Source organism: Marmota flaviventris, chromosome 5 (genome assembly GCF_047511675.1).
Source record: "Marmota flaviventris isolate mMarFla1 chromosome 5, mMarFla1.hap1, whole genome shotgun sequence".
Lineage (NCBI taxonomy): Eukaryota > Metazoa > Chordata > Mammalia > Rodentia > Sciuridae > Marmota > Marmota flaviventris.
The window spans coordinates 88466876-88492197 of NC_092502.1; the positions used below are offsets into that span (position 1 = coordinate 88466876).

Genomic DNA, 25322 nt, shown 5'->3' on the forward strand with positions numbered 1-25322 from the left:
ATAAAAATGTTTATTGAACATGTAGATATTTTTATTATTCTGTAAATAATTTGGTGTAATAAAACTATTTACATAGCATTTACATTATATTAGGTATTATAAGTAATATATACATGATTTAAAGTATATGAGAGGGGCTGGGGATGTAGTTCAATAAGCATGTTACCCACATGTGTGAAGACCTGGGTTTAATCCCCAGTACCTCACATACAGGAAGATGTGCATAGATTTCATGTAAGTATGACACCACTTTATATAAAAGACTTGAGCATATATTATGAATTTGGAGAACAGGGGAAGGGGTTGGAGATTATCCCCTGCTTATACATTCCGTATGTTACCATTCTGTATGTTATCTTTTCATTTTGTTTATTGCTTCCTTTGCTGTATGGAAAACTGTTAGTTTGATATAGGTCCATTTATTTATTTTTGCTTTTGTTGTCTGTGCTTCTGATATTTTACCAAAACATTGCCATGACCAATGTCAAGGGATTTTCCCCTATGTTTTCCAAGAGTAAGTTTTAGTAAGAGGCAGAAAATGCTGGGAGTCAGAAGAACACTTAAGCTGTGCAAAAGGGCTTACGTGGTGTTTGTGCATAAAGTAAGAGCTACCTGAAATATTTTGTTGTAGAGTCTACAGTGTGAGTATGAAGATTCTGTAATGCTCAAACGTATTGGGGAGGGAAGTTTGACATTGCTTGCAGGATTCACAAATATCATTTGATATAGAATACAATCCTATGCATAGTGAGCTGATAAGAAAGGAGGATTGTTCATGGTTATTAGCTTTTTCCATCTATAGCAAAATAAATGCAAGGGGAGGGAGTCCTATCTTCACTGTCCCCTGAGCATAGATGAATTTACTGTATAACAATCAATGGCTCTTGAGCTTCAGAGCCACTTACTTACATGGGCCCTGGCCACAAATTTACATGGTCATTATAATATGTGCAGATGTTTTAATCATAATTGATTAAGACAATTGATTAAAACCACTGCATTTTTCTTTTTTTTTAAAGAGAGAGAGAGAAGAGATAGATAATTTTAAAAATATTTTTATTTTTCAGTTTTCGATGGACACAACATCTTTATTTTTCATTTTTTTATGTGGTGCTGAGTATCAAACCCAGTGCCCCGTGCATACAAGTCGAGCGGCACCACTGCTTGAGCCACATCCCCAGCCCTCACTGCATTTTTCTACTCTAGCACTACATCAGGTGGTGCTAGAGTGACTATGGGCATCTTTGAGATAAATTTGGTTAGAGCAATGTATTCAATGTTGTTCACAATTGTGTATGGAGTTGAATTATTGGTATTATCCCAATGTAGCATTTACTTCCTAAAATATTCTACAGACTACTGTGCAAACTCATCTGGCATCATGACCGGACATCAGATATATATATATATATATATATATATATATATATATATATATATATATATATATATATATATATATAAGCTTTAGACCCTACAGAACTTGGGTCCACCCTCTTTCTAGGCATAGTGCTCAGGTCATCTAGTGTCTGTGCATTCCCATGTGACATCATCCTAAGTAAGAGGATGGTAGCAGAGGATGCTTTGATCCTTTGAGCTCCCACCCTTAAATGGTACTTTCCTGGTCAACACCAGCGAAAGGGATTAATTCTGACAAAATGTTTGGCCCAATCCTGTGCTAGTCTTTGAATTACAATATGGTTTAGAGCATTTTTATTTACAAGAAAAAAAATGCATCCTGTATTTTTTTTCCCACTTGCTTGGTGTATATCCTCTTTGCTTTTGGAGTCATGTATGTAGATTAGAAAGTGGGTATGAGTAGGATAATATGCCTTGTTCTATATAATTTCCTAATTTAACATTTCCAATTTATTTGGTTCATTATAGACTAGTATATTTGTTGTTTTTCAACATATGTAAAAATGTAAAACTATTTATATATACTTATTGTAGAAAACAAAAGTTTTATAACTCAATCATTGCTAAATTTGTTTTAAAAATCTTTTTTTGCATACTGTACTTCATGTATTGTGTTAAAATTATTAGAAACTAACTTTTGACTTAAGTGGGGCCAGTATTGCTGTGCAACTTGCTTTTTCTTCATCTAACAGTGTATCACGGATAGCTTTACATATAACTTTTTTTTGGGGGGGGGGTCTGGTAAACCATTAATTTAGTTAATAGATTCCTCACATTTTTATATACCATAACAAATAATGCTATAATAAGTAAGTCTCCTTATTCAAATTTCTTGGTATACTTTGAGAGCATTTCTTTCTGTAATATAAATTTCTAGTCATGGAATTGTGAATAAAAGTGTGTGTGTGTGTGTGTGTGTGTGTGTATTCATATACAAATGTATGTATATATACTCAAAATATTAACAGATGTTATTATTTTCTTATGGATATTTTAAGAGCTTTATATTACATAAAATATCATCTCCTTATCCTAGAATGGTACTTGATTACAAAAGACACTTGCTGTTGCTTCTAAATGCTTAATTCCTGCTATGAATATTCCTTCAATGATAGAGCCAATGATGTTGCATAAGTCGAGATGTTTTATACAGTTAAAAATTAGAAAAATGGACACTGGTCAAAAATTTATATGAAAGGCAAATTAGTTCTCTATTTGAGAGAAGTTATTACTCCTTCTGTAAACTAAGGAAGGTGCCTAAATCTGAAGCATAAGTTCCCTTGCCAGCCCTACACACAATCTGTGATTAGACATTAGTCCTTGTTCTGAGCACAGATAACATACTGTGGATAACTTGTTTTACTTTTCACAAATTTGTTGCCTCATTCCAGACTCAGTATTTAATTTAATATTTATATCCAGAAAAATTAGGTGTATTTTAATTTTATTAGAAATTAATTCATGTTTGAAGTACAGCTACATCAATTATGTGGCATATTTTTCCTGAAAGCTGTTGAATTCTCTTATTTTGGATTAGAACTTACTCATAATTCTGATACATACTGAAAACAATGAAAATATATTTTGAACATTCTAAACTTTCTATGAACATTGGGATTGTTAGAAAATGAAAATCTTTGTGTCAAAAGTTGTGATTGATGGACTGTGGTTATAGCTCAGTGGTATAGCATTTGCCTAGCATGTGTAAGGTTCTGTTCTCATCACTGCATATAAATAAAATAAAGGTCCATTAACAACTACAAAAATGCTTTTTAAGAAGTTGTGATTGAAAACCCACTAGATGTACCTATTCCACAAATATTTCCTTCATAAATTAAGAACCATATTGAACTAGATACTAATGCTTAACACTGGAGAAGTTTGCTGGGCATGGTGGTGCATGCCTATAATCCCATCAGCTCGGGAGGCTGAGACAGGAGGATCACATGTTCAAAGCCAGCCTTAGAAATTGCAAGACACTAAGCAACTCAGTGAGACCCTGTCTCTAAATAAAATAAAAAATGGGGCTGGGGATGTGGCTCAGTGGTTAAGTGCCCCTGAGTTCAATCCCTAGTACCTACCCCCTGCCCCCAGTAAAATAAAAAACTGGAGAAGTTTCTCTTAAAAAATTGAAATATTTTGGCAATAATGGACTGAATTCATATAGGTAGTGAATTATAACTGTATAGTGGCTATTATTTTCAGACAGGTTTTGCCATAGTTCAATTTGCCATATTCCTGCCATTCTTTGATGTATTACATCTGGCCTTACTTAATTCATCTGTGTACATTAAGAACATTGTTCTTTTTTAATTTGTAGGTAAATAAAAATATAGAAAAGGCATCTGTGTGAAGATTTTCCTTAATTTTTTCACTAATACATTGAAGACATGGAGACATAAAGCTTCTTTATTGTTTTTCCCTGGTACTTTCATCTTCTTAAATGGTGGTAAGAGATACAGAGACATTAGAAGCAGTAAACACCATAGAGATATTAACTTTCTTATTCACAATTATTTCTAACAGATTGCTCCATTAGCATGTGAAAAAGAAAAAGACTGGAAAGTTTTATACCTCCTGGAGTTCCACAATCTTACGCTTTAATTTCTTTATGTCTTTCTGTACTTTATATTTCTCTAGATCCATTTTTGTTTTCTGTATTTGTTGGAGGGAGTTGAGAGAGTCGTGAATTGATTTAAATCCTGAGAAAGAAAAAGAGAATACATATATATCAAAGAATGCATTGGAACTTTTTTTTTTTTTGGTAGAAATTGGCAGATTAGAATTCCTACCATAATTGATCATTGTTTAATTTAAAGTACATTAAATTCCATTAAAACCCTTTTAAAAACAAACAAAATCCATTTCATCTGAGGATATAATAGGTTCTGTGTTTGAGATTGAGGTCTCTGATAGCTTCATGACTGTGGCATGCTTGGTGACTAGGAAGTTTCTGTGCAAAGACACAGAATGCCTGGCTGCTGGGAAAACTTCTGTGCAAAGACACAGGATGCCTGGCTGCTGTAGCAATGTCCTTCATGAGGAAACTCTGTATTAGAGTCTTAGCAGCCTCCACCTTGATCTCAGGCACACAGGCCCTGGGAATAAAGGAACTCTCTTGTTAGACAACCACAAGAGCCTGCCCACATAGCAGTAACTAACTTTATACAATGGACTTTCTTGAGAGCTACACAAAGCTCCAAACATTGCACATTGCAATGTAGTATGCAACTGAAGAATAAGCTGCATAATGTTGCTAAGTCTGTAACCTGCCTAATGACGCAGTGAACAATATGTACCAATGATGCTAATGACCTAAAGCAACCTATTGATATAAATAAAGCTTGGCAGCTTGGCCCTTCTGCCATTCTGCCATCTTTCTTTCCTGCCTCTGTATCTTGTCTCTGTGTCCCTTTTAATTTTCCTTACACTAAGCCCAATAAAAGAAAAAGTAGGCCCAAATCTTCACCATGTTGGCTTAGGATCCGACTTCCTTAACAAGACTCCTAAAGCGCAAGAAGTAAAATCAAGAATCAATAAATGGGATAGATTCAAACTAAAAATCTTCCTCTCAGCAAAGGAAACAATAATGTGAAGAGAGAACTTACAGAATGGGAGAAAATCTTTACCAACCACACCCCAGAGCATTAATCTCCAGCACTTGTGTGATTTGTGTGTGGTGTGTGTGTGTGTGTTACTAGGGATGGAACCCAGGGCCTTGTGCATGTGAGGCAAGCACTCTACCAACTGAGCTATATCCCAAGCCCTGTGTGATTTTTAAAAAGAAAAATTCTTGTTACCAAGTTGAAGGTAAATACCACTGATGAGATTTGAGAATTTCTCTGAGAATAGCCGGTTTGAAAGGCATAAAAGAGTGGCTTCCCTCTTCCCTCCCAGCACTTTGTGTCCCTCTTATACATATCTAATCACTCATGACCACAGACCTATCAGACCTCAAACTTCTTAAAGTGTAGCCCATTTCATATTCACTGAGGCCTTTCACATAGTTGCTTCTCAACACATTTTTATTAAAGGCATAAAGGAGCAGACCATTAATTTGGAGTCCTCTTTTGCTAGAACTCCTACTTGGTAAAATGTAGAAACACATAGATTGTACATTTCTCTTCAGCTAATCCTGAGATTGTACCAATGGGATGAGTAAAATTAAATCTTTGAGAGTTAAGGCGAAAGCAAGGCCATTTTTAAGTACCAGTTAGATTTGGGACATGATTCCTGGCTAGATAGTTCATTATTTTGACTTGGTGGTAGAAAATGGAGGTTGTGAGGGTTATATTTCCAGGCAACAAATTCTACTTATATGCCAGAAACAGCTGCTAGAATGAAACAGTGAAACAGTGATGTCTTCCCAAGGCGCCCATGGGACCAAAATTTTATGGAATTTAAATGTGAATTTTTCTGAGATCTAGAAGATAGAGAATGGGTTGGAGTTTCTCTATACAAGAACCCCTCTGGTTCCTGGTAATTCCTTCAGAATTGTGATTTGAGGCAGATGGCTGCTCCACAGCACCTATCCCATGTCTTTTCTTTTGACAAATTAGATGAGCCTTTCAAATTAATCCTCTTTGATGTTAGCTCAGCTTGACACTGCTGCCATTAGCCTCTTAAGAGGAAAAGCAGTCATTATACTGGACTCTGCTAATTCATCTCTTCCTCACTTCTAAAGGTCAAGTTTCCAATCTGACATCTGTCTAGGCTCATTACTTGTAGTCCGATGAGAGGGACATTTGATTTAGGCTCCTAATTTTATAATATACCTAACAAGTCAGGTCTTGGTGATCTCTAAGGACTTTCCATGTCTAGGATTTATGAGAATCTCAGGACAGCAACAGGATTGTGACATTACCCAATGTGAATGAAGAAAGTTGACTCATTTTTACATGTTCTGATGGTATGCTGACATCCTACAGGATATTTAGGAAGCCAGATTAAATACATAATGATGTAACTAATGACAAGATTGTTCCATGGCCAGTGGTATAAAGTAGAAAATTCTGAGCAATTGGACAGGAAAGGACAATTATTCTTTCCTTAATAAAAGGTATCTACTCACCTGATTGATATTCATTCTGCATTTTCTCTAGTTCACCCCAGACGTGCTTTTCCATTTGGCTCATCTTTTTGGACAATTTATTTTCTACAAACTTTACTTTGTTCAGTTCTGCTTCCTGCTTCTGTGAGTTAATGAAATTTTCTAATTTGCTTGAAAGCTGCAACATTTTTTCTTCCATTTTGTTTTCAGACTTTTCCTAGAAACGAGATCATGTGATAAAACTCAGCAGAGAAGAATACTAATGTAGATTTATATTTCATCTTAGAGAAAACGTTTTTAACATATTTGTTTTCCCATGTTAAGCATGAAAATTCAAACCAAGATTCCTTATATCTAAAATTGTGTTCCAGGTGTAAGAATTAATTCTTTTTGTTTGACCTTGTTTGTAGTTTCTGGATTCTACATGCTATAGAATAAAATAAGAGGGCTCTCTCTGGTCTTGCTGAAATGCCTTAAGGATTTGGAATTTGAGTCTAGTGTTTAAAGAAGTGTAGCAAATGAAGATGATTCAGATATGGCTTTCCCTGAGCTCCTTGGCATGTTCCTAAATGCCAGAAGTTCTTATTCCCTAGAACTTCATATCCACATCAACACACTTTAGCAAAAATAGTGACTTTCCATTCCAGCTATTTCTTACAATCCCCTGGATTATACCCCACCTCTAGAATTTTTGATTTAATTAGTTTATGATGGAGCTCAGGAGTTAATACCACTTAAAAACTCTTCAAGTGATTCTATTATGCAGCAGGGTGTAGACTGCAGAAGCAGCCTTAGGCTAATTAGCTTCTCATCTCACTTCCCCACAGAGAATTTGGGAGCAGGAACTGGACAGACTGTCATGGCCCCTTTGGCCCTCTTCTTTTTGCCCCTGCCTTGCCTTAGGAAGGGTGGATTCGTCTCTCTCTTCTTGTAAGAGACTTCTGTCAGCAGGGGAACCCACAAGGTCACTTAGTGCTGCCTGTAACTAGCAGAGGAATTTACCTAACTTGAGGGTAAAAATCTAGCAGGCCCACTTGGCAACTACTGATGTGACTGCACATACTTTGATACCCCTTCTCAGTGATAATGTTGTTATGAATATCTCCACCTCTTGGACTCCTATCTCATTCAGTTATTTGCAAACTCGGGTGGGGGTGAGAGACATTATTTACTGAGCTGCCCAAAACTCCTTTACTGAAGTTATCATCTTTTTTGAATCATCTTCATGGCTGGCAGCCACTGACAGCATTGATGTCCCTTTTCAGCCTTCCCGATGTGCTGGTTGCAATGGGAAAAGGCAATCCTAAAGGAAATATATTTTTCATAAACCTTGGTAACCTCACCTCAAAGTTTGGGGCTTTCTTTATACAATTTAAACAGAGTTTTGAAAAGTTTTGTTCTACTGACAGATCTCCAGAGATTTTAAATGACTTTGTGAGCAGAAGTTTCCAAGATTTCTTGTGCCTAAGCATCATCCAATATAATTGTCTAAGATCATGTATTCCAGTGAAGGCCCCAGAGAGTTAACTCCCTAGGTCTGGGGTGACAATCTGTATTTTTGAAAAAATCACTTCAGGTAACTTTGAACAGAGAAACGCAGATTCACAGAGTTAGGGTATAGTAAACAGGACCAGAATACAGGCTGTTGAACCTACAGTGCTAAAATTATAAAGAAGTTACTGATGCTATAAATGTTGAAGGGTGAACTTCCAGACCTTTACTCGTGGCTAACATCCAGACATTTACCATGCAGCTCTACTTCATGAAATAAGAGCTTCTTACCAGTTTCTCCTGCAGGACCATCAGACATTCATTTGTATGGCTCAGGTGGTCTTTTCTGTGTTTGATGAACTCACTTTGTGCCCATTTTTGATTGTTCTCAAGTTCTTCGTACAGATTATTTGAAAGTGAATTGAATCTAAGGAAAAATGTTTGATTCTGTTTTAATGAGTGGATTGAAATATAAAACAAAATTTTAATGTTGAAAAGTCTGCTGTAAGTCAGTGTATCTAGCCAATACTTATGTTGTGATGTGGGAGATGAGGAGGCAAGGTAAGTGCACTTTGGGGCCACTTGGGCTTAAGTTTAGTCTAGCTGCTGGCTATGCCTCTCTGCATACCCTGAAATATACACACAGTGACAGGTTCACTGCTGGCTTGGAAAAAAACCTCACCATACCTAAGTGCATGTTATCCATGCAAAATTTCCCTCAGGGCCTGGGGCTCATTATGTGTGTTGGAAACACTGATAAATCACTTGGGGTGGGTGTCTCTATTGTAGGGGTAGACAAACTTTTTCTGTAAAGGGTGGATTGTAAATATTTTAGGCTTTGTGGGCCTTGTGGTCTTTGTTGCAGCCACTCAATGCTGCCATTACAGCAAAAGAGCAGCCATAGAAAACACAGAAACAAATGAGAATAGCTACATTTTGTTCACACTTTATTTATACCCACTGAAACTTAGATTTTATATAATACTTCATGAAATGAAATATAATTCTTTTCTTTTTTTGAATGTATACAATTTATTTAATAAATTAATGTCATTCAAAATACAGTGCCAGAACATTATGCAGTTGAACATGCTAGTAATGTTTGTCATGAGGCACCTGTGCTCATGTTAGATTGGTGGCACCCCACTACTGCTAGTGGTTCCTGGGATTAATGCCAGAGCACAGCTAGTTATCTGCTCTTATGCACAGCTTGTGCAGAAAATTCCTGAACAGTTCACCTTCCTAATCCTACCCCCCCCCCCAACACACACACACATCAGGTTAAAAAAAACACACCCTGACAGCTAACAGATACCTATATACAATCACTCTACAGTAATGCTTGTTATTAAATTAAGATGTAATGAACTGGTTAACCCACTCTAAAACTTTAAGATGGAGAACTACATCAGCAGCAGGTAATTATATGCATGAGCCAATATTAATGTAATATAGAAATGGAGACATGTAGTGATTAAAGCTCCACACAGACCTGCACAATGAGGGGATAGCAATTCATATTGCAAGCCCAGCAACTTAAGTCCACACCTGGCAAATGACCAGCTGAATGGACAACCTGTATTCTAGATAGACAAGTATAAGTTAGTGGAAAGAGTATAATTCTTTTTTTAAAGAAATTATTCAGAAGCACAAAATCCATTCTTAGCTGTAGGCAGATTTGACTAAGAGTGGTAGTTTGCTGATTCGTGCTCTAAAAAGTGCCACTCTAAAGTTGGGGAGGGGATAGCGCAGAAAGAACCTGCATTGTCTTGGGGAGGAGAGGAAAGTCAGAGGAAGAGGGGGAGAGACCCCCAAGAGGACCTTGGGAAGCAGTGTTCAAACTGAACTTTAGATTGTCTCTGTCTCAGGTGAAATCTTTAGTGCAGTCCCCATTGCCACCAGTGGATATATGTGAGTGGATTTCGTGTGTGTGTGTGTGTGTGTGTGTGTGTGTGTGTTGTGTTTGCTTAAATGGGGACTGATTTACTCATGTGAAACAAAAAAATAGAAGTAATAGACTTTTAGAAAGGGACTGCTGGCATCAGGATGACATACCATAGGAGTATTAAATAACAGAGAATGAAGGATTTTTAAAAATTATTATAGAGATTAAAAGTTTTGAAAACATGTACCATCAGTCTAAAACATCCCTGTAGAGTGACTGAGGGTTTAGGCAGAAAGGGGACTCCAGATCTGAAATGACTTGAGAGATACAGGTCTCTCAAGAGATGAGGGATGAGTACTTGTAATTCATATGTATGTTTTCTATATGTGATTTGCTCATGGTAAGATGTCAATTTCAATTCCTTTCAGAATAGGCAAAATGATTTGATTGGTAGAAACAATGCATGTTGTTCATTATTGAAAATATCAGAATACCTTACAAGGTATGGTACTTACAATAACAGTAATAAGCACTCTGATGTGTTCAGGCAAATATATACAGACAATTTAGTATGTGATAATTATCACTGGAAATTGCTTAAGACATGCTGGACACACACTGTATGCACATGCCTCTCTTGCTCTCCTAAAAAAGTGTTTGGACTCATAATTAGAAAAGTGCCATCAAATTATTTTCCCTTTTAATTTAGACCAGTAACTCTGAACTGGAGACAATTTTGCCTCTTCTAAGGACACTTTGTGATGTCTGGAGACCATTTTGATTTTCATCACTGGGAGGTGATATTGGCACCCAGTGCTTAGAAACCAGGGATGCTGCTAAACATCTGTAATGCATACAGCCCCGCAACAAAGAATTATCCAACTAAAATATCAATAGTAATGAAAAACTTTGACTTAGTTGAGGAAACCCTGACTTAGTTGATGAAACCAAGGAATGGGAAAAGTGAGTTAATTTTCCAATAGCTAAATTAGTTATAAGAGCTAAATTCTCATCTTTACTCCTTCTGAATTCTAACATTATTTTTGACCCAAAGAGATATAGAAGGCATATCGTGTTTTAGGTGGGTACCCCAACTTTGAAGATGACATTCATTTCTCTTTTTGTGCTTAATCTAATGATTCCCAATTACCTCTGCTACTGGCCAACAGCTGTTGAATCTCAGACAAATAAGCTCACCAACTGTAAAGTGGACAACTTCACGTGAGCCATCTGTTTCCTCCTATGGAACACTATCCTTCAGAATTTCCACTGGCGCCTGCCACCTTATCACAAAAGTTATTTTAACCACCTTTAAAAAGGACCCCTTCTTACCTGACATCCCCTTTTCCCTTACCCTACTTTTATTTTTATTTAAAATGCCCATTGCCCTCTGATATATACTAATTTGTATGCTATCTTCTCCACTAGAATTGAAGCTTTATGAAAACAGAATTTTGTTTGGTTCATTGCTACAAATAATGCCTGGAATATTGTAAGTGATCAATAAATAGTTGTTGACTAAAATGAACAAATGGGTAATTTTTTCAATAAATAATATCTATTAGGGCTGCTAACACATAACATGTAAACCTATTAATCTATTTATAAATCTAATCTGCTTTGATATTTGCCTTATTTTTCCTGTGTCTGGTGGAAGTATTAATTAATACTTATGATGAAGGGAGACAGTAAGTCCCCAGATAATCAAGAGTTAACCTTTCAATTAAGAATTCAGGTTTCAGTGCCCACCTTTCCTGTGTAATAAATGAGAAAATTTAGTCTCTTATTATTTATATAGTTATAACCAAGGAACCAAGGAACCACTAAATGTGCTCAAGTAATATCTCCAGAAGGGCATATCAGTAATTAAAATTATGAAATTAAAGTCATAAAACTGAGTTACTACTTATGATCCTTTTATTACAAGGTTTACTTGCAATTGGAGATTCATGTTTCTGTTAACAATCAGAAGTCATATTCTCTCTGTTGGTAATTTATTAAAATACAAAAGCATTTTTAAAACGTTCTCCTTTTAAGATAAAAAGATAAAGGTTTTTTTTTTTTATAAACGGTTTTCTTTGCTTAGACTTTTCCCTAACATAAAGAACATGGTTTGCCCTAATTCTATTGATTATAGAACTTACAGATATCATTGGAAATTGCTTAAGACATGCTGGACACACACTGTATGCACATGCCTTTCTTGCTCTCTTGCAAAAGAATGAATTTATCTTGGATGACATTCATAATTTTTTTCCAATGGTTAAACTGATTTTTTTTACCATGTGTTTTATTTTTAGTCATACATGACAGCAGAATATATTTTGACATATAATACATACATGGAACATTCATAATTTAGTTCCCAAATCTTCTATTCTATTAGTTTTAGGAGTATTTTTATTGGACATAGATAGACAGGTAGATAGCAAAGCAAGTGTCATCAAACATTCCCACTTTATTTAGACCATTTCTCAATTGGGGGTAATTTTGCACCACTGAGGGAACATTTGGCAGTGTATGGGGCAATTTTGGCTGTTTCCAAATGGATGGATGACTTTGTCTTTTATTTTTCCTAAAACAGAAAAATCAGACTTGTGAGTTATGAATTTATGGCCAGAGACCCCACTAGGATGATGTGTAGGCTATTGATAGACTTTTAAAATTTTTTCTTATTGACAGAATCAGGCTAAAATTTACACCAAGGGCAATTATAAGGAAGGAGGTTACAAATGATAAAGAAAAATTTAATTGGAAACAATAGACACAGTAGAGGCCACAGCAGGGGCTAACCATGAAGGCAGAATAAATACCAGTCTTATGACTGACATACATAAATAGACATAGCTCCAGTCTATATTAGTTTTACCAGTTCACTTTATGTACCCAAGCCAGTGTCCTGTACTCAACAATGTGTTGAACTAACATTTTTAGAAGATTTGAAGATTTTAAATTCTTGAAAATTGTTTTTGCTAGCAGGCTCTTAAGAATTCAGATAGTGGGGCTGGAGTTGTGGCTCAGGGGTTGAGCACCCAACTAGCACATGTGAGGCCCTGGGTTTGATCCTCAGCACTACATAAAAATAAATAAATAAAATAAAGGTATTGTGACCAACTGCAACTAAAATATATATATATAAAATTCAGATAGTGACTTTGACCACTATCTGATATTTTTCTAGCAGTATGACTTGGGCAGACTACTTAATCTCAATGATTGTAAATGTTATCCTCTTCTTTTTTCTTTCTTTCTTTCTCTCTCTCTTTCTTTCTTTTTTTTAAAACCAGGGATTGAAAAAATGGTCTTTGTTGAACTGTTAAACACAGAGGATATTTTCATTTTTGGTAACTATATTTGAAAAAGTGCTTAAGATAGATCATGTGCTATATTTCTCTGGAGATTGAGTCTAAGATTTTCAATTCATGTAAGAATCAAGAAGTTAATCCTAAGAAATATTGTTTTTCTACTGAGTTCACCCATATAGTAGAACTCAAACTAATTTCTTCTAAATGTTCTGTGATTTCTAATTAGTGATGCTAATTAAAAAGCAATTCCAACTCTACTGTATAGGAAGATTTTTTTCTTGGTCACTCCAAATTGTACTTGAACTTAAATCCCAATACCTTCATAGCCTCTTTCCTGGTTGCCCAAGCAAATGTAATCTGCACAGTTCATTTACTAGCAGGTGGAAATTGTGAGATGGAGGCATATGACTTGATAAAAACAACTTGAGCTCTGGAATTAGACTTTTTCTAGCAGTATGACTTGGGCAGACTATTTAATCTCAATGATTGTAAATGTTATCCTCTTCTTTTCTCTCTCTCTCTCTCTCTCTCTCTCTCTCTCTCTCTCTCTCTCTTTAACCAGGGATTGAACTCAGGGGCACTCAAATACTAAGCCACATCCCCAGCCATTTTTGTATTTTATTTAGATACAGGGTCTCACTGAGTTGCATAGCATCTCACAATTACTGATAATGCCTTTGGGAATTCCAAAATACAACTTACATATTTTAAGTGATCAAAAAATCATTAATTCAGGGCTGGGGTTGTGGCTCAGTGATGGAGCTCTCACCTAGCATGTGTGAGGCACTGGGTTTGAGCCTCAGCACCACATAAATAAATCAATAAAGGTACTGTGTCCATCTACAACTAACAAAAGATCATTCATTCATTAATCAGTTTCTATTTGTGTTTGTATGTGGTTGATGCTAAGGATACAAAGATGAGTGAGGCAGAGTCCTGCCTTGGATAGTTTTTAATTTCTACTGTAATAATGTTTTCAGAGTTGAGTGATAAGATTTGAGTCTATAGATTTGCTTCATTGACCATTTTCTTTCCTTTTCTTATAAATCACTATCTGGTGGTGGTGGGATCCAAGATGGCGGGCCAGAGGGAGGCAGCATTCTGTGTCGCTCTGTGACCTGGGACTCAAGTAGTGAGAATACTGCTTCTCTGCGAGCAATATTCCTGCTTCTGTGCAGGAATCACAGCCACCATGCCAGTCCAGGGCTTCAGGCCTCAGCGTCAGAGTAAGTCTCTCAACTACTTGCCCATACAGGATTACCTGAATGGAACCATCAACACCCAGGCAGAACTTTCAGCCACCCACGCGAGCAGAAATCACCAAGGCTGCTTGCATGCAGGACACCTGGCAGCTTCCCACAAACAGGAATTCTGGCCGCCACTTCTGTGTGGACTCCCATCTACAAATGTGGGGCTCCCCTGGTCACAGCCATCTTAGGTCTCTGCAGCAGCGGAGATAGTCCCCTACGTGCAGTAGCCTGCCTGTGCCCGAAAACTTCACATAGGCTCTGAAGTCAGCCAACAGCCACACACTGCAAGCCACAGAGCGCATCTCTGAACTCATCATCTAATGCCATGCTTGGCTCGTCCCACTCAACAGGACACCTCACTACTGAAAGCAGGGACCTCCATCTTGGGTCACCTTCATCACAATCTTCAGTGGGGGGCAACTCCCAGTTTGGAACTCCGGCAGGCCAGGTATCCAGTTTCTTATTAGCAAACATTTGTTTTTTAATGTGTATATTGTTTATATTGGGATCTGATAACACTGTCCTGCACCTCAAAGGATAGGTACTGGATCCCTACAGGGGCACTATAAGCCTGTCAAGTGAAAACAGTAATGCCTCAGCTCCACAGTGCTAGAAGGGAAGACACATAAGCAATATGAACAGACAAGGAAAGAAAGTGTCCCAAACAAATCAAGATACCACATTATTAGAATCCATGGCCAGCACTCAGAAGAAATTACAGAGAAGGAATATTCAGGATGTACATAATTTAAATGCTCTGCAAATTAAAGGATGATATAAGAGAGCAAATACAGGGAGCAAAAGACCATTTTGACAAAAAGCTATATAAACAAATATAGGAAGGAAAAGCTTACTTCAATAGGGAGATAGAGGTTTAAAAAAACAAACAGAAATCCTTGAAATGAAAAGAACAATAAACCAAATTAAAAGTTCAATTGAAAGCATCACCAACAGATTAGGCAACTTGGAAGATAGGACCTTAAACAATGAAGACAAAACATATTATCTTGAAAAGAATGTAGACCACACAGTTAAAATGGTAAGAGACCATGAGCAGAACATTCAAGAATTATGGGATAAAATAAAAAGACCAAATTTAAGAGTTATTGGGACAGAGGAAGGAAGAGAGTTTCAAACCAAAGGAATGAGCAATCTACTCAATGAAATAATATCAGAAAATTTTCCAAACATGAAGAATGAATTGGAAAACCAAATTCAAGAGGCTTACAGGATGGCAAATGTACAGAATCACAACAGATAATCACCAAGGCACATTATAATGAAAATGCCTAACATACAAAATAATAAGAAAATATTAAAATCATGAGAGAAAAGAATCAGATTACATATGGGGGTAACAAATTAGATTATGTGCAGATTTTTTAACCCAGACCTTGAAAGCTAGAAGATACTGGAACAACATATATCAAGCTATGAAAGAAAGTGGATGCCACCCAAGAATCTTGTATCCAGCAAAATTAAGCTTTAGATTTGATGACAAAATAAGAACCTTCCATGATAAACAAAAATTAAAAGAAATTACAACTATTGAGACTGCACTACAGAACATCCTCAGCAAAATATTCCATGAGGAGGACATTAAAAACAACAATGAAAATCAGTAAAGGGGGATATTACACTAAAGGAAAAACTAATCAAAGGAGAAACCAACTCAAGTTAAATACCAAAAATAAACAAAAATGGCTGGGAATACAAGTCATATCTCAATAATAACCCTAAATGTTAATGGTCTAAACTCACCAATCAAAAGACATAGACCAGCAGATTGGATTTTTAAAAAGACCCAACAATATGCCACCTCCACGAGACTCATCACATAGGAAAAGACATCCACAGACTGAAGATGAAAGAATGGGGAAAATCATACCAATCACATGGACTGCAGAAGCGAGCAGGAGTTTCCATCCTCATATCAAATAAAGTAGACTTCAAGTCAAAGTTAATCAAAAGGGATACATAAGAATATTTTATACTGCTTAAGGGAAACATTCATCAACAAGACATAACAATAATAAATTTATATGCCCCAAACAATGGAGCATCTACATTCATCAAACAAACTCTTGTCAAATTCAAGAGTCAAACAGACCACAACACAATAATTCTGGGTGACTTTAACATATCTCTTTCACCACTGGATAGATTGTCCAAACAAAAGCTGAACAAAGAAACTATAAAACTCAATAGTACAATCAATAACCTAGACTTAACTGACATATATAGAATATTTCATCCTTCAATGAACGAATACACTTTCTTCTCAGCAGCACATGGATCCTTCCCTAAAATAGACCATATATTATGCCACAAAGAAACTCTTAGCAAATATAAAAAAGTAGAGATACTACCCTTTATTCTATCAGATCATAATGGAATGAAATTAGAAATCAATGATAAAATAAAAAATAAAAGCTACTCCAACACCTGGAGACTAAATAATACGCTACATGGGTTGCATTGATATCAAGGAGGATATTAAAAAATTCTTAGAGGTGAATGAGAACACAGATACAAAGTACTAAAATCTCTGGGATAGTATGAAGGCAGTACTAAGAGGAAAGTTCATTACATGGAGTTCATTCCTTAAAAGAAGAAATAGTCAACAAATAAATGACTTAACCTTACATCTCAAGGCCCTAGAAAAAGAAGAACAAATCAACACCAAAAGCAGTAGAAGGCAGAAAATAATTAAAATCAGAGCTGAAATCAATGAAATAGAAACAAAAGAAACAATTTTAAAAAATTGACAAAACAAAAAGTTGGTTTTTTGAAAGAATAAATAAAATTGACAGACCCTTAGTCATGCTAACAAAGAGAAGGAGAGAGAAAACTCAAATTACTAACATATGTGTTGAAAAAGGAAATATCACAATAGACACTACAGAAATACAGAAGATAATTAGAAATCATTTTGAAAACTTGTATTCTAATAAAATAGAAAATTTCGAAGGCATTAACAAATTTCTAGAGTCATATGATTTGCCCAAATCAAATCAGGATGATATACACAATTTAAACAAATCAATTTCAAGCAATGAAATAGAAAATGCCATCAGAAGCCTACCAACCAAGTAAAGCCCAGGACCAGATGGATAGATAGCTGAGTTCTACAAGACCTTTGAAGAAGAACTAATACCAATACTCTTCAATTTATTTTAGGAAATAGAAAAAAGGGAGCACTTCCAAATTCATTCTATGAGGCCAATATCATCCTGATTCCAAAACCAGGCACAAACACAAAGAAAGAAAACTTCAGACCAATTTCTCTAATGAATATAGATGCAAAAATTCTCAATAAAATTCTAGCAAATCGAATACAAAAACATATCAAAAAAGATCATGCAACACAATCAAGTGGGGTTTATCCCAGGAATGCAAGGTTGGCTCAACATACGGAAATCAATAAATGTAATTCATCACATCAATAGACTTAAAGATAAGAATTATATGATCATCTCCATAGATGCAGAAAAAGCATTCAACAACACAGCACCAATTCATGTTCAAAACACTAGAAAAATCAGGGATAACAGGAACATATCTCAACATTGTAAAAGCTATCTATCTATGCTAAGCCCCAGGCCAACATCATTTTAAATAGAGAAAAATTGAAAGCATTTCCTCTAAAAACTGGAACAAGACAGGGATACCCTCTTTCACCACTTCTATTTAACATAGTTCTTGAAACACTGGCCAGAGCAATTAGACAAATGAAAGAAATTAAAGAGATACACATAGGAAAAGAAAAACTCAAATTAGCATTATTTGCTGATGATAAGATTCTATACCTAGAAGACCCAAAAATTCCACCAGAAAACTTCTAGAACTAGTAAATAAATTCAGAAAACTAGCAGGATACAAAATCAAAACCTATAAATCAAATGCATTTCTGTCTATCAGTGACAAATCCTCTGAAAGGAAAACTACCCCGTTCACAATAGCTTCCAAAAAAAAAAAAAAAAAATACTTGGGAATCAACTAACAAAAGATGTGAAAGACCTCTACAATGAAAACTACAGAACACTAAAGAAAGAAATTAAAGACGAACTTAGAAGATGGAAAGATCTCCCTTGTTCTTGGATAGGCAGAATTAATATTGTCAAAATGACCATACTACTAAAAGCATTTTACAGATTTAATGCAATTCCAATCAAAATCTCAATGATATTCCTCATAGAAATAGAAAAAGTAGTCATGAAATTCATCTGGAAAAATAAGAAATCCAGAATAGTTAAAGCAATCCTTAGTAAGAAGAGTGAAGCAGGTGGCATCATTATACCAGACCTTAAACTATACTACAATATAGCAATAGTAACAAAAATAGGATGATATTGGCACCAAAACAGACTGGTAGACCAATGGTACAGAAAAGAAACTAGCATACAAAATTACAATTTTCTTATATTAGACAATGGTGCCAAAAACATGCAATGGAGAAAAGATAACATTTTTAACAAATAGTGCTGGGAAAACTGGAAATCCACAGGCAACAAGGTAAAATTAAAACCCTATTTTTCACCATGCACAAAACTCAACTCAAAGTCGATCAAGGACCTAGGAATTAAACCAGAGACCCTGCGTCTAACAGAAAAAAAGTAGGCCCTAATCTCCATCATGTCAGATTAGGCCCTTACTTCCTTAATAAGACTTCTATAGCACAAGAAATAAAATCAAGAATTAATAAATGGGATGGGGCTGGGGATGGGGCTCAAGTGGTATCGCGCTCGCCTGTCATGCACGGGGCTCTGGGTTCGATCCTCAGTACCACATAAAAATAAAATAAAGATGTTGTGTCCATCAAAAAATAAAAAATAAATATTAAAAATTCTCTCTCTTTAAAAAAAAGAATTAATAAATGGGATGGGTTTAAACTAAAAAGCAAAAGAAATAATCTGTGAGGTGAATAGAGAACCTACAGCATCGTAGCAATTTTTACCACAAGCACATCAGATAGAGCACTGATCTCTAGGATATATAAAGAACTCAAAAATCTAAACACCAAAAAACAAATAACCCAATCAATAAATGGGCCAACGACCTGAACAGACACTCTCAGAAGGTGATATACAATCAATCAAGAAATATATGAAAAAATGTTCAACTTCTCTAGCAATTAGAGAAATGCATATAAAAACTACACTTAAGATTTCATCTCACTCCAGTCAGAATGGCAGGTATTAAGAATACCAAAAATAATAAGTGTTGGCGAGGATGTGGGGAAAAAGGCATTGCTGGTGGGACTGCAAAATGGTACAGCCAATGTGGAAAGCAGTATGGAGAATCCTTGGAAACCTGGGAATGAAATCACCATTTGACCCAGCTATCCCACTCCTCCGTCTATACCCAAAGGGATTAAAAACAGCATACTACAGGGACACAGCCACATCAATGTTTATAGCAGCACAATTCACAATAGCTAAACTGTTAAATGTAAATGAATGCAAAAGAAAATGTGGTATGTAAACACAATGAATATTACTCAGCAACAGAAGCGAATAAAATCATGGCATTTGCAGATAAATGGATGGAGTTGGAGAATATAATGCTAAGTGAAGTTAGCCAATCTCAAAAAACAAATACTGAATGCTGTCTCTGATATAATAAGGCAGATTTATAGTGGGGTTGGGAGGGGGAGCATGGGAAGATTAGATGAACTGTAGATAGGGCAAAGTGGAGGGAGGGGAAGGGAGGGGGGCAGGGTGTAAAGATGGTGTAAGGAGATGGATATCATTACCCTAAGTACATGTATGAAAACACGAATGGTGTGAATATACTTTGTATACAACCAGAGATATGAAAAAATCATACTCTATATGTTTAATATGAATTGTAATATGTTGTGCTATCATATATAAAAAATTATAATAAAAAATTTTAAAAATACCTATCTACTAATTATAAACCCAGCCTAATTCCCTCTTAAAATTGGGAGCCATCTCGCCACAAAGGCATGAAAAGCTAATTTCGGCTTTACTATAAATTACTGCAATTTCTAAACTTGCTTGGAATGCCTGCCCATGCCTTGCATTCACTCATGCCTGGCTTTCCCTGACCAGATAACCATCCTCTCTGAAGCTCTAATGACCCTCATAAATTATGATGTCAGGGCCAGCTAAAATATTAAATAGCCTTTGTTCTATGCTTGTCAAAATTTTGTTATCTGTAAGTTCTCAAACCCCCCTTTGTGTAACTTTCTGTGCTATAAAGGTGTGCTCCAAGACAGCTGCAGGGCTGTCTTTTGTTCCATGTTTTTGTTGGGAGAGGCAGCCCTGCCGGTAGAAATTATAAGCTTGCTTTAATTTGATTTCAATTGGAGTCGGTGATCTTTTCTTTGCGTCATTGGTCTAACACTAAACAGTATCAGCAGTAGGAACTATCCAGGAAGTTATGGGCAGTTGCTGCCCCTGCCAAACCCTTATTAAAAGATGGCTGTATTTCATTATGGCCAAAACTCTTGCTATATAAGCATTAAGTTGTTGACTTTAGGACAGTTAGCTGGACATCTATGACTTCTAGAATGGGGGTCCTTATAGGATTTCAGTGCACATCTTCTTTGTCCAGATCTAGTGATGGATGCCAAAGTTCCAGGAATTCCCCAGGAAACCCCCAGACATTATTGTGGCTTCTAAGTTTAAGGTAAAATATAAGTTTAGTTGACAATTAAGCTAGAACTTGTCAAAGTTTCTAAATGAGAAAGTTGCTTATTTAAACTTAACTCTTAATGTTATTGAAATTAATCTCTTTGTTCAGACAGTTCTTCCTTCAAAAAGAAAAGAAAAGCAAATTCTGTACCCAGTCTACTTTAATTTTAAATTCATATGTATCTTAAAATTCTAATATTAGAGGTTATTTATATATTTTTTAAAAAGTCATGGAACTACAACTATTGTTGTTCAAAGGCAACCTTGCTGAAATCTAATATACTAGATTAAAACAGAAATGCTCTGTTTTAAAGAGCCCTACCTACCTTACTTTCCTTTTGTGTAAAATACATTTGTAACATATATCTCAGTCTAGGGATTAATATCCCTAATATAAAGGAATCCTACAAATTGATAAATAATGATTTTTTAAAAATCCCAATACAAAAATTTGATAAGAGATAAGAATTGGCAGTTCACAGAAAAGAAAAGCAAAATAGTGAAGGGAATGCAAATTGAAATACATGCCATTTTTCATCTTTTAATTGACAAATACTAAAAAGAGAGCATATCTAGTATTGGTAAGAATGTATAGATGTATAAATGCATTTTCATATATTTCTGATAGAAATATAAATTACTATAATATTTTAAGAAAAAAAGTTTATAAAAAATTAATAAATACATATATTATTTGACCTAGGAATCTTGCCTTTAGAAATAACAGCTCCAGAATCTAAGGATATCTAAAGAGACACATAATCATTATTTGGTTGTAATGAAATAATCTATTCAGCAATAAGGTAAATGGTTGAATTATGGCACATTATAATACTCAGCTATGAAAAATAATGTTTGAATAATATTCACTGTCCTCAAGAGGTATGCAGATAAAATGGAAAAATTGAGTAATTTACATAGAATTTATTTTATTTTGTTTATTTATTTTTTGTTGTGATGGGGATTAAACCCAGGGAGGGACTCACACATGTTAAACAAATGCTCTACCACTCATCCCAGTATTTATTTTTAAAACCATACTCTTGGAGTGGAGATATAATTCAGTGGTAGAGCATTTGCCAACCATGTGTAAGGCCCTGAGTTCAATCCCCAGTACTGCAAAACAAAACAAATAAACAAAAAAAAAAAAAAAAAAAAACAAATAAACAAAAATTGTATTCTCTCTCTCTCTCTCTCTCTCTCTCTCTATATATATATATATATATATATATATATATATATATATATATATATATATATATATATATATATATCATGTCTTTTTTTCCTGTTATGTGTTCATATTAACTAAGAGGAAAGTATGGAAAGATATATCCCTGTTGTTAGCAATGGTTATATTATGGAGCCGAAAAGTTGACCTTTTCTTTTCATTTTAGATTAATTTTGTTACAGAGTAAGTCCATATTTTTTTAAGTGGAGAAGATTTAAATAGAAGAGAGTCAGTCTTATAACTAAGTGAATTACTAGAGTTCACAACTATTTGTCTAGAAAAAATTATGAATTATAGATTCATGATCACCTACTGAAATACTGCCAAAATTTTAAGACTTAATTATGTAAAATGAATAAATGATTCAAATTCACACTATTGTAAAAATGTCCAGATTCACATTTAACTATGTAGATGAGTGACTCATCTATAAGCCTTTTTCCCACATTAATGAAGATGGAGAAGTTGAGCTTCATCATTAATGAAGTAGTCAACCCTACATCTCAAACATTTCCCTTTTCCCTCTTTGATTTTAATTTTTTTTTGTTAATACTCTTTATTCTTTTAAGTCCAGTCTCCAGTCTCCCACTCTGGATTATTAGTCCCAGCTCTTCCATCTCTTCCCTAGGAAATTAGTTCTTGAACTGTACATATATAAATAGTTTACTTTTCTACTTTTCCTTTGGATACTTTTCTTTGTCTTAATTTCAAACCAAAGGCATCTTGTCAAACATCACAGAGGTATTTACTGGGAATTCTCACTGTGCTAGAATTCAAGACAAAGTGCTTTCAGAGTGTGAAGAAAGTAGGTATTGTATGTTTATTTAAGATATCTACCTATATGCATTTAGTGATAGCTAGTGTTTTTCATCATTTTTTAGGGCACACATATTTTATAACATGTCCAAAATCAAGTATATTAAAAATGATGGTGTGCTATGGCTTAATTGTTAGCTTCATGTCTTAACAATGGTGTGTCTTATCATTGAAGGGCACTTAGATTTAATAAAATACAGTGGAGATAGGGAGAAATGGAGAAAGCAGAGTATAATCAGAATACTGGATTTGACCAAAGCATTACATCCTCAAGATATGGGAAGCAAAGGAAAAAGAACAAGCATATCAGGACATTTAGGTACCATCATCCAAGTGACTAGAATTTTATTTTGCCTGCACCAGAACCCCTGGACAATGGTGGTAAGGGAGATTTGAGAATGAGGGGCCAGTAAGTTTTTCCAATTCCCGCCCCCTCTCTCTTGCACTCTCTCGCGCGCTCTCTCTCTCTCTTTCTGTCTTGTGCTGAGGGTCAAACCCAGTGCCTCACACATGCTAGGCAAGCACTCTACCATTGAGCTACAATGGCAGCCTCAAGTGGGGAGGGGAGTAATTTGAACGTCTTCAGAGATTTTACTACTTTCTCTGCTGAGAGGGGGAAAATTTAGTTTAAGACATGATAAAAACTAGTTTTAAAAATGGGCAATATAATGGAGTAAGTAGAGGATATTAGAAGAAACCTTAAATGAAAAGCTTGCAAATCAAAATTGCTTTGAAAAGTATCTGATAATCTTTGGTAATCAATTTATATTCAGCAGTGATTTACATTGAGGCATTTAATATAAAATTGGTCATAAGTTAAAATTACTCTATAGGGAAGGTCAGGGTGAATGTTGAGATATTATACAAAGAAGTATGACAAAACTGATAATCATATTTCTTCTTTTATGCTTATTGTATAAGTTGCTTTAGGGTGGAATATTGTCTGCTTTGGTTTGCTACTTCATTTCTTAATCAGGTTCAAATTCCTGGGATAGGTTTTTATTTAATGTCAATGCTTTTAGTAGACAAAACTCTTTGGAATTCACTTAACAGAATTAAAAATCTTCCATTCACTTACTTGAATTCCAAAAGGTTCATTTCATGGCGATAATCTCCCTGGATCATCTTTAAATTTGAGGTTTGCTCAGAAGTGGAAGACTCTATCTTTCCTAAGAGCTGCATTACCTAATGAAAGTACAAGAGGGAGCTTTTTTGTGTATGAGAAAAGTCACCAGCACTTACATGAATTATATTTTATTCCTAAAGGAGCCAGCAAATAGACTTGAACTGAAAGCATGTTTGCATTTGAAAATTACTTTTTTCAAATGAGTATGATTCACAGTTATAGTCACATTATTTTCAGGAAAAGAATAATGGGAAGTGCTCCATTTGCTGTGCATAATATTCTTTTATATAATTGGCTAAATAATGATATTAAAAACACACTCTTGACATTAGTTTATTTATTAATTTGACACACTTTTTTTTTTTTTTTTTACTTTCTGTCTTTCTGGTTACAATGTAAGCAATTATATCCTTTCACCACTATATCCTCAGGGCATATTAGGTGACTGGTTATAAATAGTCAACAAATATTTAGTGAATAATGTTTAAATACACAGTTGGGCTCTGAGGAAAACACATGACTGACCAAATTCAGGCCCTTTGATCTCCAGCTAGTATTCTGACATGACCATAAAAGAATCACAAGTGAAATGACTTAGGGCATATAAAGATAGTGGGGGAAAAGGTTCTGTTCTGAAATTTATGAGTAGGACGCCTTTCATATTGCTAGAAGCATTAGAGAAATCCTTTAGGTACAAGGACTGGATTAAAAAATAGATGCAGAATTGCAGCACAGTGATTGTGTCTGAACTAATCGCTGTCAAGGAGAATGAAACAGCATTGACGTCGTACAAGCAAACTTCAACTCCTGAAGAAGGTGGGCATTTGATGTAATCAGTGTTCTCTTAGCAAAAAAAAAAGAGGTGGATAATGTAAGAGTTTGAAGAGATACATATTTCGTGGGCAAACAATAGCACCCAAATGATTGTTTACTTTTAACAGGATGAAAGCAGAAATGTTGAAAATAAAATAACAGGCTAATATATATCTGGGAAAGAAAAGGGAAAACAGGCAGAGTAGTCATAATGTTAGATAAAATATTATTCAAGACAAAATATGTTAGAAAGTGGGACAGAGATGCCAATTTT

The 25322-nt window shown here is 35.2% G+C and overlaps 1 protein-coding gene across 1 annotated transcript in view; it reads right to left on the bottom strand.

The window, feature by feature from the left end:
* Positions 1 to 3987: 3987 nt before the first annotated feature.
* Fam81b (family with sequence similarity 81 member B) overlaps positions 3988 to 25322 on the bottom strand; it is a 72468-nt gene continuing 51133 nt past the window's right edge. Inside the window, 4 exon segments of the mRNA XM_027927503.2 lie at positions 3988 to 4121; positions 6491 to 6686; positions 8252 to 8387; positions 24188 to 24294. Coding sequence (XP_027783304.2) covers positions 3988 to 4121; positions 6491 to 6686; positions 8252 to 8387; positions 24188 to 24294 — 573 coding nt within the window.